The sequence below is a fragment of the Symphalangus syndactylus genome, chromosome 15 (genome assembly GCF_028878055.3).
Source record: "Symphalangus syndactylus isolate Jambi chromosome 15, NHGRI_mSymSyn1-v2.1_pri, whole genome shotgun sequence".
Classification (NCBI taxonomy): Eukaryota; Metazoa; Chordata; class Mammalia; order Primates; family Hylobatidae; genus Symphalangus; species Symphalangus syndactylus.
The window spans coordinates 88,692,295-88,707,181 of NC_072437.2; the positions used below are offsets into that span (position 1 = coordinate 88,692,295).

The window sequence follows — 14,887 nt, forward strand, 5'->3', positions numbered from 1 at the left end:
TAGAATTGATAAGCAAAGTTTCAGGATACAAGCTCAATATACAAATACTAGTTGTGTTTCTATATACTGTCATTGAACAATTGGATAATGGAATAAAAACATACCATTTATACTACCATTAAAAATAGCATTCTAGTGCTAAATGTAACACAATATGTGCAAGACCAATATGCTGAACATTACAAAATATTGCTGAGAGAAAATAAAGAAAAATTAAATCAATGGAGAAATAGGCCATGTTCATGGGTTGGAAGACTTAATATTTTTAAGGTATCTATTTTCCCCAAATTGTTCTATAGATTCAGTGTAATACTTAGCCAGCTCCATTTTTTTTTCTTTTTTTGGTAAGTATTGGTAAACTGATTCTAGAATTTATATGACTATGTAAAGCAGCAGAAGCAGCAGTCTCCAACCTAATTTTGGCAGCAGGAACTGGTTTTGTGGAAGACAATTTTTCCATGGATGGGGCGGGGAGGGGGATGGCTTTGGGGTGAAACTGTTCCACCTCAGATCATCAGGCATTCAATTCTCATAAGGAGCACACAACCTAGATCCCTTGCATGTGCAGTTGACAATAGGATTCGCACTCCTATGAGAATCTAATGCCATCACTGATCTGACAGGAGGCAGAGCTCAGCCAGTAATGCTCGCTTGCCTGACACTCACTCCTGGTGTGTGGCCCAGTTCCTCACAGGCCACAGATTCATACCAGTCCATGGCTTGGGGATTGGGGAGCCCTGATGTAAAGGACCTATAATAGTCAAAACAATTTTGAAAAAGAAGAATAAATTTGGAGAACTTACACAAACTGAATTAAAGACTTACTATAATCAAGAAAATGTGGGGGCCAGGCACAATGACTCATGCCTGTAATCCTAGCAGTTTGGGAGGCTGAGGCAGGAGGATTGCTTGAGGCTAAGAGTTCGAGAACAGCCTGAGCAACATAGCAAAACCCCATTTCTACAGAAAGTTTAAAAATTAGGCAGCTGTAGGCCAGGCATAGTGACTCACGCCTGTAATCCCAGCACTTTGGGAGGCCAGCACAGGTGGATCATGACATCAGGAGATCGAAACCATCCTGGCTAACACGGTGAAACCCCGTCTCTACTAAAAATACAAAAAAAAATTAGCCAAGTGTGGTGGTGGGCACCTGTAGTCCCAACTACTCGGGAGTCTGAAGTAGGAGAATGGCATGAACCCAGGAGGCAGAGCTTGCAGTGAGCCAAGATCGTGCCACTGCCCTCCAGCCTGGGTGACAGAGCGAGACTCTGTCTCAAAAAAGAAAAAAAAAAAATTAGCCAGCTGTGGTGGTATGCACCTGTAGTTCCAACTATTTGGGAGGCTGGGAGGTCGGTGTGAGCACTGGCTCTGAGGTTTAGGCCTCGATATCCAGGAGAGTGGTGTGGGAGGAAGATGAACCACTGGGTTTTAGACACATGGAGGCTCAGTTCAGGGCTTTGGGCTTCCCAGTTAGTTTGTTTAGTCTTGTTGATCTAGGATGAGATCACACCAGATGAAAGGGTACAGTTGACTTTGGAGGAGGGTGAAGCAGAGCTGGGAAGAGAATCAGATAAGTCATTAGAGACATAAAAAAATAGAAAGCAATTTTATATATGCCATGGAGGAGAGGTTGTTAGGAGGTACTGAGGAAAGTAAGTGAACATCAGATCCACAGCTTTGATGTCAGCGTGGTTGGGAGTTGGGTGCTCTTGCCTACTTCCTCAGTGACTTAGGAGAGTTTACTTCATGTCACTCAGAGCCAGTCTTCGAAGATGGGGTCAAATCATGGTTTTTTAATTGATTCTGAGATTCATTCTGACCATTCAATAAGAAAATGCATAAAATGTGCCTAGCACAGACCTGAATAAATACTAGTTTCTTATGTTTTATTGACAAATCATCTTTTTCATCACGGTATCTTAGCTAATATTATGTATTTGCTAAGTGGCAGGTGTTGTGCTCTAGGATTTGTATGGATTATCACATTTCATGCTCAGAATAGCCCAGTGAGAAAAAAACCTCTCTTTACACATGGGGAAACAGGCTTTGAGCATGGGGCGGCTTCCCAAGGAGAAAGCATATGCTGGGGTATGCATGAGCCCTGGTAGCATGGCTCAGTCTGTGCTCTCTGCCCCTTCTTAGAGAATAATTCCCAGAGGTAGAGGAGAAGCCTGGTGGGGCTCAAGGAGTGGCAGACAGGAAGGAAAACAGCAGCAGATGGTAGAAATTTTTTCAGAAAATTTGGAGGTAGAGGCAAGAAAGAAGTGAGATGCCAGATCAGGGTAGGATTTTCAGGAGAACCTTGAGCAGTGAGCTTCTTTTGGAGTGTTTTTTTTTTTCCTCAGGCAATGAACATAACTTCTAAAAGCCATTCAACATCATATATTTATTTAGTGATTGCTGTATGCTCTTAAAATTCCCCTGGTTTGTACATAGGTTGGGACATGGTCTCCAAGGAAATTGAGTCCAGTCTCATTGGCTTTGGCTTACAGTAGGCTGTTTGCCCAGGTTGTCCTGGCTCCAAAACAGCAGACATTGCACCTTGGAATTCTGACACTCCTGACAATGCTTTTGCATCTGTCCCTCTTTTTTGTTACTATAGTGACATGTCCTGAGGAGATGGCTGCAGATGTCCAGCCCCTAATCCATCCTGCCTCATCTTGCTTGCAGCATTGACAACCATAGTCTGAAACAGGGAGGAATTTCACAGGAACTACGGCCAGGGACCTCCCAACCTCTCTCCCATACAATTTAACAGACTGCAGAAAATGAACCCTGAATGGGCAGTTTCCATTCCCCATCACAAGGTGGAAGGGAGAAAGAGCCTCATTCTATATAACTCAGAGGTGGTGAATTCACATCAGGCCCAAGGGTTACTAGTGGTCATAAAGATAGATCCTGCATGGACAGAGGAGGCTGGAGTGGAAGTGCTGCCCTTGCTAATTGCACAGAAAGAGGAAATCCCGTGAATGAAAAGGGTTGCAGAGGAAATCATGGTTTAATGGCATGGTATATAAGGCTAGGTGGATTGTGAGGAGAGTAAGTGTAATTTATAGGAGGTGAAACTTTTATCTCCATAAAGGGCCAGATTGAGCCTACCATAAATCTAAATCTTCTGAAACAGCTATGATTATGTTGGTAATATGTTAAAAGATAGATCTTTTTTTAATGCTCCCCCAATCCCACCAGGCCACTACTGAGTAGTTAAGAAGATTTTTTTCCTGAATGTATGTAGTGAACTTCATAGATACCTGCATTTAATTTCAATTTTCTTTATTGGGATTTTCATTTTTATTTTAAGAAAAAAAGTGTTTCACTGAAAACATTGAGGTGAGCTTAAAATTATTCAGAATAGTTACGACAGCTTAGTATGCTAATGTGAACACAAAATATCTGAGACAGGTCTCAGTCAATTTAGAAAGTTTATTTTACCAAGGTTAAGGATGCACCCATGATACAGCCTCAGGAAGTCCTGAGACATGTGCCCCAAGGTGGTTGGGGGTACAGTTTGCTTTTATGTATTTCAGGGAGACATGAAACATCAATCAATATGTGTAAGATGTACATTGGTTTAGTGCAGTAAGGCAGCAACAACTCAAAGTGGGGGTTTCCACATTAGACATAGATAGGAGACAAAAGGTTGCATTCTTTTAATCAGCCTTCCACTGAATACACAATTTAGTCTGGCTTGAGGGTGGGGCCATTGCTAGGGACTGGCCCTCTTCTGCCCAGAATTTCCCTGCCTCCTGTCCCTATCACCAAGATTTATTTTCCTTTCACATTAGTTTGCTGAGGTTTTAAAATTACCTTTTCTAAGAGTCGTTTGTATAATTTGAAGGTTTTCTTAAATTCTTACTCATTTAGTGGTTGATGACTCCTGAGGTAGCCAAATTACTACTAACATTTAAAAAAACATTTCAAGTATGTTCTCAGGTTTGTAAATTAAGTTTTTCAAGAATTTAAACTTACAAAATATGTTTTAAATGGTTAACTTGTATATTATACAACCTTATGAGTTTATCTTTTTAATTCATTGTGCTGAGTCTTTTTTTTTCTTTTAATGTAATCCAGAAATAGACAACAAGAAATATTACAAGTACAGCAAAGAGAAGACATTAAAGTGGCTGGAAAAAAAGGTATAGTTCCTCTCTAGTGCCTTGTGGTAAAGGAAAAAATTCAGTTCTCTAAGAAATTTTCAGAGAAGGCAGTAAGTCTGAATCCAGAGACCATCCTGTATATTCAGTGAAAAGAGGAAAATTGTGTAGAGATACCAAGTATGAGAAGAAGGCTTTGACTTTTTAATCCTCCCTAACTTGTGCATCTCTGAAGTTAGCTTTATGTTTTCTCACGACCTGCATTCTCGTTTCTCCCTGATCCTACTACAGAATGAAATAATTTGTTGGTGTAGATTTGAGTCTTCCAAGTAAGAGGATACCAGGCTTGGCACTTGTTGGCCGCTGTCAGTCCTGCAGGTGTCTCCAAGGGTGATGCTCACACACAGCCAGGCAAAGGGACCCAGGGACACAGCCAGGCAAAAGTGTTCGGGTTTAGAGGAAGTATGTCCCGCTCTCAGGGTCTGGACGCTGATGAGGGGTCATCTTACAGGCAAACTCTGTATCTTAGTGATTCTAAGAATCTTGACCTAATGGATGGACTGGGGCAGTGAATTTCAAATCAATTTAGTAGGTAACAACCAGTATTTCTCTTGGAATGAAACAGGTTGGAATGGGATGGGACGGGACGGGACAGGATGGGGATGGGGATGGGAGGGGATGGGATGGATAGCAGAGGAAGGGCAAGTATTAAGTATGGCTCTATGAAATGTATTTATATGTGTTTTAAGTAGTGGGTTGCTGTATATTTCTTACTATGGGCTGTGATTTTAAAAAAAAAAACTTTGAAAGCCACTGGTGTAAGGATAATATGTACTTTCACATTGATTAAGAATCTCGCTAAACCAGATAGAAATAATGATAAAGTTTTTGCAAGATCAGTGGATACCAGAAGTTGTAGCACTGTTTCCTAAGATTCTCTTCCATCTTTTGTGTGAAAAATCGTGTTTGTCTGCATGTTCTCTCTCATAAGTGGGAGTTGAACCGTGAGAACACATGAACACAGGGAGGGGAACGTCACACACCGGGCCGTTTTGGAGGTTAGGGGCAACGGGAAGGAGAGCATTAGGACAAATATCTAATACATGTGGGGCTTAAAACCTAGTTGATGGGTTGATGGGTGCAGCAAACCACCATGGTACATGCATACCTGTATAACAAACCTGCATGTTCTGCGCATGTATCCCAGAACTTAAAGTATAATAAAAAATAATAATAATAATAAATAAATTGTGTTTATTTGTCATACCATGTTACCAGGCTCATTGGAAGCCTGGGAAGCTGGAAATGAGTCCAGTAGAATAATCAGCCTCCTAATGTGCAAAGTAGTGGAAAGATTTAGAGTGCCATATTTCACTTTTCATTTGTGATATAGTAGTAGTAGTATTCCATGTAGGCGAAGAATGAGAATAAATGCGGAGCAGAATCCTTGATGTTTACTTTTGCTCTTAGCCAAGGAAAATGACATGAATACGAAGAGGAGTTTATACTTACTGATTATATTTCCTAGGAAGTGGGAAATTTATATTATTCTATTTAGGAAGTTATTACATATGAATTTTGTGCCAGGTTCTATTCTAAGGGCTTTATTTATATATATTACCTCATTTAATTTTCACAGTAGTCTTATGAGATGGATGCTATTTTTTTCCCCCATTTCACAGATAGAGCCACAGAAAGGTTAAGTAACTAGCCGTGGTTACAGAGCCAAGCCCAGCAGCCTGACTCCAGAGTCAGCTCTCAGTTATCACAATATGTTGCCTTCTCATATTGTGTAGGCCATGGAAGTCCAGGTATTGAGATCATCCAGAGATATTGCTGCCACTCAGCCTTTCTTCAAATGGGCAACCATTTCTCATCTTCTGGTGTCTGGTGAAGATACTTCTAGGTTCTCAAATACTTCTTTGCAGATCTCTTAAATGGTCTGAAGGCCACCTATGAATTCATAGATTTCCAAAGTTAAGTTGAAAATACCCTGCTTTTCCCCTCTTGGTTGCTTCATAGGTTAATCAAACTGTGGCAGCATTAAAAACCAATAATGTGAATGTCAGTTCTCGGGTACAGTCAACTGCATTTTTCTCTGGTGACCAAGTTTCCACTGACAAGGAAGGTAAGTAAAGCATTTTATCAGAAAAGATTTTTGTCTGGAGTAAGTGGCTTATGTGTAAATGCCTATCTTAGGATTTAAAAATCTTAGTATCACAGAAGCCTCATATTCCTACCAATGCCTCATATACATTGTGGCAGGTATGCATCTTATTTCAGAAGCAAAGAATATTTCTACCATAGGTTACTTCTGTCATTCATTGATACTTAAGTTATTTATTCAGCAAATATTTCTTTTACACTGATAGTAGTAACAACCCTGGCTATCATTTGTTGAGGGTGTATTGTGTGCCAGGCCCTTTGCTAAGTTGCCACTATACAAACATGATCTCATCCGACCCTCCCAGTAAATTTCATAATGAGCATCTTGAGGCCCTGTCCAAAGTCTCACAACTAGTAAATGCCAAAGCTGAGCTACTTATGGAGCTTATCTCTCAAGCCCACACTTGTAACGTTTTTGTGATACTGTTCCTGTGGCATAGTTGTACTGTTCCAGTGGCTCATCTGTTTGCATTTTCTTCTCAAGATGCATGTTTCCTGATAACAGGGATCAATATATTTTGTTTTTAGATGAAAATTGATTTACTTGGCAATTTTTCTTTTAGGTTATTCTTTTATAATCTAAAAATGGTATACTATTTTCTTTTCCAAGTAGAGTCCTCTTATTTTTATATGTATACTTGAATAAAAACAGCTATATAATGCAGTTAACAATCTCAAATGGTGAGACAGAAATTATTCTGACGTTAAACTCCAATTCATTGTTCCCTTCTTCAGGGTATACATATGGCTTTAGTCATTACATAAATAAAAACTAGGAATAGTGGCCTGTTTGTGATTGATAGTAATTCAGGCAATCTGATTTGCAGGAATCTACCTTGCATGTATAGGTAGTTGGCTACTGCCATTCTGGGAGTGGTGGACAGCACCTTTGCCATACTGAGTTACCAGCTGTCAGTGTCTTTACTTGGCTTTAACAATAGAAGATGAGGGATTGAGATGATTAATGGATAGATGGGTGTGTGGATAGATGCATCCATGGATGGATGGATGGAACCATAGATTTTGTTTTGAAAATAGGAGAAGGGATGTTAGAGGTTATTTAGACAGATCATCTCATTTTTAAAATGGAGAGGTAGGTAACTTATCCTCAAGATCTTCTGTTCTAAGTCTAGTGCTTTTACAGGTACTCTACATATTAAGGTTCTGGGCTTGGCTATATTGCCATTTAGTGTCCTGACCATAAAGTAGCTTTACATATTTTACATTATTTCCTTTTTTAGATATTTAGGTTGGTTTGGTACCAGAAGAAGCAAATGAACTATATGTTGACTTTCTTAAAATAGTTTTCTTTGTCTAGTCGTGACTCATTGGATAATGACTATCCCAGATCCATGAGCAATTTTAAGAAGGGTCAAATGATAACTTTCAGTTCTCCGTTGACAATGAAAGTCTCTTACTGAAGACTTTTTGACATCAGGTGGTCCCCAGACAGCAGTCATTTTCTATGTAATACTGAGGCAAATTGTTACTTTGACTTGAGAGCAGAGGAGAATGGAAAAAAAGAAGTGAATGAATATCCCAGCAGCAAACCTGGGGTCTGCTTTTGGTGCTTTATATCCCCACGTGGTTATCCCATCTTATGATTAAGTTTGATTATCTGCTTATATTCTACATAAAATACTGAATTCAGGAACAGAGTTTTGAAACAGATTTTATTGTCTTCTTATGTAACTGTATTTCTAATTGCTGCCAGAGCTGCATTTTAGTACTGAGAATCCAAATGCTTTAGAATTAATGATGATAAATTCTGCTGAGTTAGTTGTTTAAGTTTTTTTTAAGTGTTTTATTAGTTTGGGAGTGTGTGTGTGTGTGTAGAACTATATATATAGAACAATATGTATGTATAGAACTATATATATATATATATTTCAGGGTTCTTATAAAGCAAATACCTAGTAGTAGAGACATGGTATTTTATTTCTCTTAAATGAGTACACTCATTACTGTTGAATAATTAAATTTATTCTTTATTGAAGCAGGCTTAGAAAAGATTACCCTTTTAAAAAAGACATGACCATTTCATATTGTTATAGCTGATTTTTAAACTTTATTTGTATTCAGTGGTTTCAGCTAAGAAAGCAACCCTGAGTTTTTGTTTTTAGTGTCATTTAGGGAGCGTCTACTGTATTATACTTGTTTTTTCTTATATCTTTGGTATCATCCCATGTCGCATCTCATCCATCATATCTTCCCACTAGTCTGACAGATAGATATTACTATCCCCATTTTACAAATGAGAAAACTGAAGCTAGAGCTTAAGTGAGTTCCCTTTATCCAGATAGGGTCAGAATTTGAACTCAGGTCAATTTGACTATAAAACCACCATAATTACTATTTTTTTTTTTTTTTTTTGCTTTCACTCCTCCTTCTGTTTCTTTCAGAGGATTATATTCGTTATGCCCATGGTCTGATATCTGATTACATCCCTAAAGAATTAAGTGATGACTTATCTAAATACTTAAAGTAAGTATTGATTATCTTCAGTCATAATGAAGTACCATTTGCTTCTTGGTTTCCCCAGCAGTGGGGTTTCCTTATGGCTTATCATATCACTGTTTATGATACAAGATTATTCTTGAGCTATGTCATATACTTTGTGCTTTGGGGGTGATTTTTAATGGATGATTGGAATGAACTGATTTGATGAATACAGATTGCAGGAACTAGTGAATGTCAAGATTGGAATTATGGCTTGGTCTGATTTTAGAGGATTAACTATGTTAAAATTTTATGCTCAATTATACTTAACTAATTTGGTTCTTTGTGATTGTTTTAAGAGGAAGAAAGGAGGGATGGAAAGAGTAGATGGAATATAGACCTTTTTTTAATTTACAAAATATTTGTATCATTTTCACTATTATCACTAGATGTTCACTAAAGGGACTTTATGCCCAAGACTTGGAAGTCAAAGTAATATGAAACACAATCTGTGTCTTTGAGGGGCAGAAGAAGGGTTTTAAGAATGGTTTGACGTATGTTCCTTTCTTTATAAAGAGCTTATACATTTAGACTTTAAGTTGAAAAAGAAGTGTTAGAAGTGTTTATTTTCTAGATTTTTGCAAAATCGTTACTTAATTTTGTTGTTAAGATTTTAGGTGTGTGATGATTTAATAGCTTTTCCTGATCCTTATAAATCCTTTTTATCTTCTGAGTCATGAAGATAAAATGACTTTTTAATAGATATAGTTGCTGGTTTCAGCAAATTCCAGAGGTCGCACTTTAAAAAAACAATGATTGGAAACTGGTTTCTATAATAGTTAAAGTGTGTTGAAAGCCTGCTTCAAATTGATAATCATATCCTTCTGCTTAATACATCCCCAGATTTCTATGCTGCTTGTCTTGTTAGAGACCTCATGTCTTTGTACTCCATTGTTTCTATAGATTCCTTTCTTTCCACTAACATTTTTAAGTTTTGGTTGAAGAGTTCAGAAGAAAGGTATGCCAGTTAAACTGCTTTCTAATGGAAGAAAAGTTGAAATTTATGTGTCTTTTTGTGAACAGTTAAAATGATTTTCACCTTTAAATATATGTTAGCATCTTCATTATGAAGAAAAAATACTCCAACACCCAAACACAAATTTATAGAGGCTAAAGAAAAGCAACTCTGTTCCAACAGATGGGTTCTAATTTTATTTTTTAGTTCACACAACACCAAAACAAGGACTTACATATCAAAATAAAGACTCATTTATTGAGAAAACTTTCATTCTTTACACTGAGTTGGTTGAACGGGAAGATATATGGAGGTAAAGCTGTAAGTTGAAAAGTAGGACTTACTAAGTCTTAAGTTGGCCCTGTCTTTCTGTCTATGAAAAACCATGACTTTGATTCTTATTTTTAACTTCCTTAGGCTTCCAGAACCTTCAGCCTCATTGCCAAATCTTCCATCAAAGGTAAGAAGCTGTGACGAAGATATCTTTGGGGAACTTAGAAAAATATTACACTCTTACCACATGAGTTTAGTTGGTTCTAATATATTTTAAAGCGTACTAAATCCATTTTGCATGGAGTGATGCCATGTGGAATAAAGATTGCGCTGGGCTCTCCATCACTATTTTTTATTTTTGTAGATTCCACCTGAATGGTAAATAAAGTGCCATGAAAACCCAAGAAGAGTTGGTTTTAGCAAAGTACCCCTGTGAAAATATTAAAGACATATAGTTAAAATTAAATCTTCCTGCATTAGTTAGATCACTTAATTAAATTTAGTAATCACTAAGCATACTCTATATATAACTAAAACTCATTTTGCCAAATCTAATTGTCACTGGCACAAAGGTGAACAGAAAATGATTTCCATAACACAAAGAATCCTTTGAGCAAAGATGATCACTTTTTTTCTGAATTTGAAATGATTGATGAATTTACGTGTAATCTTTGTTAGTGGAAAATCTTTTCCTCATTCATTCTCAGGCTGCTACCCACAGCTTCTCTGCAGCTGGTGTGTTCAGCTCCTAGATCCAGAGAACGCAGAAGCCAGTCATAAACCACACCTGACTGCAAATTGCAGCGTTCCTTCAGCCCAGGCCAGATCTCAGATGAGTTAAACGCTGCTCCAAGACAGGGAAATAAACATGTGCACCAGCTTGTCAGTGAGGTCATTTCTTCAGCCAGCAAAGTAACGGATGCCTTGAGAATGTAAAATGGACATAATGCGGATGTTACAAACTTTCCTTCTCCCTTCCATTCGTTTCTTGGCCTTCAAGGTAGCTAACATGCTCATAATTTTTTATGTCATTCCCTGTATAGAGGTGGTGGTGGCTCCAAAAACATTGTCCTTAGAAAAGGACAGAAAGTTGAAAGTACAGCAGTGTTTGTTTGGGGCTATGTTCAGCATGTTGTCAAAAAAAAAAAAAAAAATGCTCATTTTACTCTCTTGGAGAATAGCACTGGGCAGAAGTCTGTTGCTGTAAGATCTAAGGACTGCTCTAGGCCAGACCCATGCTTCTTTCATTCCAGTAGTTAATCTCTGACAGTAGCTCTAGAGGATCTAGAGAGGCACAGTTGTCTTGCTGAAACTAAGAGGGTAGGTTCTCAGAGTGCTTCTTATTTTTCTTCATCCAAAAATTAAGCAGATTTTTTTCTCCCAAATATCTATCTTCCTTAGTAACTTAGAGATCATTCATGAATTGATCTAAACCTATTCTTGAAAGCTTTAGCCTTGAATACCTTTTGGGGTAATATGTTTCATAACTTTATTCTTCTCTGCTCCTTATTTCTGTTTTCTTATTTTAATTTTCAGAATTTAAGTTGTTTGTGACTTCATCATTTATGATTTAGATCAGGGATCAGCAAACCTTTTCTTCTAAAGCCAGATAGTAAATATTTTAGGCTCCATGAAGCAGATGGACTCTGTTGCAACTACTCAACTCTGCTGTTGTATTGTGAAAACAGCCACAGATAATACATAAACGAATGAGCATGGCTGTGTTCCAGTAAAACTTCATTTATAAAAGCAGGCAGCCAGCTGGATTTGGCCCCTGGGCCATCATTTGCCAAGCCCTGATTTTGATTTTGGCATCTTGCTCTTCCTAAACCCCAGCCTTGTCTTCTATATTATTTGAGTTGCTTTTCGAGGTCTTCTATTCTGTGTCTTTCTGGGGTTCCAGTGTACACATGACAAACTATACTAGATGATGTACCATCGTTTAAACAAGCGTAGGACATATCTTCTGCTAGGTTTCCTGTCTGTATCCAGGATTTGATTGATTTTTACAGTAATATAGTTGACTGTTTCCAGGAAATATATTCCAGTAGCCGTTAGGTATCTTTGTATCTATGTTGTAATCGATAGCATGGAGCCTGTCATCTTTAATGTGTTTTATATTATTTTCCTTTACTATCATATGTCTGCCTTTGTTGAAACTCAGCTTCCAACCCTCACTCGCTCCAGTCTTTTCAATTTGTCACTGTCAGCAAGCAGAGTTGAATGCAACCAGTGGGTTTGGAGATGTTCCCGAGTTCCTTCTTGCAAATCATTTGTAAGAAGGCCTAACATTAATCCCTGTGGTACTCTGCAGTTTGTTCTCTTTCCAGAACTGTATCCATTTAGTCATAGCCTTTGTTACTGTCTTTCTGAGCCACTTTTCTGCTGAAACAATCTCCCAAATCCATAGTGATTTGGTCTTTTAAATAACAAAAATTTTAGTAAATGCTTCAATCATCTTTTTTTCCAATATATTCAACAGTGCACTGGGAATAACATAAAAACTAGTTATATGTAGAGGCTACCACAATCATTTTCTTTTTTTAAACACTTGTAACTGGTATCTTGTTTTGTTGTGAGCTGTTAAAACACCTGAACAAGTCATTTCTCCAATTAAACATTTTATGTCCATACAAAAGTACCTTTCATCTTAAGTTCTTGTAATGAACACTTTTTATTTGAATTATCAGTGAAAAGTGAACCTCATCAGTGCAGTGGCACACACTTGTAGTCTTAGCTACTCAGGAGGCTAAGGCAGAAGGTCGCTTGAGCCCAGGAGTTCAAGGCTGTAGTATATGATGATCGCAACTATGAATAGCTACCGCCCTCCAGCCTGGGCAACACAGTGAAACCCTGTCTCTAAAGAAAAAAAGAGAATAATGTCTAAGTGTTTATAATGACATCTATGTTAGGAACATTTTCCCACAGAGAAGGAACACAAGCATCCGCATAACTTCAAGCTTTTTGTGTTTTGAAAATATTTTGGCCTTCAGCATTATTAGCTGTGAGTTCCACCCTCCTAGCTGAAGATACCTTTCTAGTAAAAAATGTGCATCACCTAAACACCCTTTGCTGTCTTAATTTAAATAGAAACATGTATTCTTTTCTTCTTTTTTGAGACAAAGAGTCTTGCTGTGTCATCTAGGCTGGAGTGCAGTGGCACAATCTCAACTTACTGCAGTCTCTGCTTCTCAGGTTCAAGCAATTCTCATGCCTCAGTCTCCCGAGTAGCTGGGACTACAGGCACATGCCACCATGCGCAGCTAATTTTTATATTTTTATTAGAGATGGGGTTTTGGCCATGTTGGCCAGGCTGATCTCGAACTCCTGGCCTCAAGTGACCTCCCACCTTGGCCTCCCAAAGTGCTGGGATTACAGGCATGAGTCACTGCAGCAAGCTGAAACATATATTCTTAACAAAGTTGCAAATATGCATTCACTTGGTGCTGATAGGTGGTTCATTTGTGATGGATTAGTCTTTCTTTTAATGATTCATTTGCTAGAGGTTGCTGTGTGGCCAAGAGAAGGTTTTCCTATAGTGTGTGGTATATTCCCAGGATGAGCCTCTGTTTTTTACAGCAAACGATTTTAAGACATGGTGTTTTATCCTCTTGGGTTATGGGATAAAACACCATGGGCTGTGGAATCTTTTAGCACCAACTCTACCAGTTCTTTGTTTAGCAAAGCAGGGGCATGAAGAATGAAGCTGGGAAGAAGTCTGTTTCCTAGGGTAGATCCATGTTGGGTCTGGTCAACCTGGTGTCTCCACAAACAGCCTGAAAGTTATAAAAATCTGGGTTGTGATCACCATGCAGTCAATTCTCCATGTTCAACAGCAAGACTTGTCTTCCCTGCTATTGTACCTTTTACATAATATGTGTGGCATGATTTCTTCTATATTGTGATCATTAAGGCCTTGACAAGATTCTCACATTCACTGGTGTAAAATGTTCATGTGAAAGGAGAAAATATTAAGTAAAGGTCTGACTTAGTTGCATTGGGCCTAATGGAAAGAACACTGTATCAAAATTGAAATCTTGGCCAAAGTCCTCTACTTGGTGACCTTAAGCTATTCATTTAGCCTCTCTGCTTCCCTCTCTTGCTGGCTGCTTGCTTGTGCAAGGTTGTTCTTGCATGGATAAAGTAAGATAAATACTGTCCCTTCGTTCATAAGTGGACATTAAACCAGCCCAGGAGGTAAATGAAATAGGGATTCTGGCTGGACACCTGGCCCCCTTCAAGAGACTATTCTCATTTTGACTTCTGTGCCTTGCATTCATCTGGTAATTAGCAATCCCCTCATGGCCACCATACCTGGCACCTACGAAGCTTGTGTTTTCTAGACCAGCTAAGGGGCTCAGCCATGTACCTACCCAATCATATCCACCATCACCAAGGCTGCTTCTTAGATGTGATGTGTGGCTCGATTCCCTAGATGATTGGCAAAATATAAAGGAGCCTGTAAAACGTAAGCCCTTTGCTGGGTCTGCTGTTCCATTCGCCTCTGTAGAGGTCTAAATTATACATGTTGGGTTTTTTTTTTTAATGGATTGATGTTGTGTCAAGGTGACATTTGACACCACTTCACTGCTCTAATGTTGCAGAAAATAAAGTTATCAGATGAGCCTGTAGAAGCAAAAGAAGATTACACTAAGTTTAATACTAAAGATTTGAAGACTGAAAAGGTATGTGGGTTCAGTTGTAGTGGTGTATCGTTCATACTCAGTGCGTGATGTGCATGAATACATGCGGAACAGTTGCATGCTTGATTGTGATTACAGTTTTGACCAGGAAGAATTATTAACTTGCATTTCTGTGACTTAATAATTAAGAATAGTGTATGACAATGAAAATGTTAAGCAACCAAGACTTATTATTAGTCAGAGAAAAACAATATACT

At 38.3% G+C, this 14,887-nt stretch overlaps 1 protein-coding gene across 5 annotated transcripts in view; it reads left to right on the top strand.

Moving 5' to 3' along the window:
* Positions 1 to 14,887, top strand: part of RNASEH2B (ribonuclease H2 subunit B) — a 60,774-nt gene that overhangs the window by 29,590 nt on the left and 16,297 nt on the right. For 3 of the 5 annotated variants that reach the window (XM_055244130.2, XM_063619198.1, XM_055244131.2), the window contains exons 6-10: positions 4,072 to 4,136; positions 6,117 to 6,222; positions 8,663 to 8,744; positions 10,132 to 10,174; positions 14,592 to 14,672. In XM_055244130.2, coding sequence (XP_055100105.2) covers positions 4,072 to 4,136; positions 6,117 to 6,222; positions 8,663 to 8,744; positions 10,132 to 10,174; positions 14,592 to 14,672 — 377 coding nt within the window. Of the gene's footprint in view, positions 1 to 4,071; positions 4,137 to 6,116; positions 6,223 to 8,662; positions 8,745 to 10,131; positions 10,175 to 10,694; positions 14,673 to 14,887 lie in introns of those variants that run through there. The other 2 variants (XM_063619200.1, XM_063619201.1) reach the window with 2 other exon arrangements.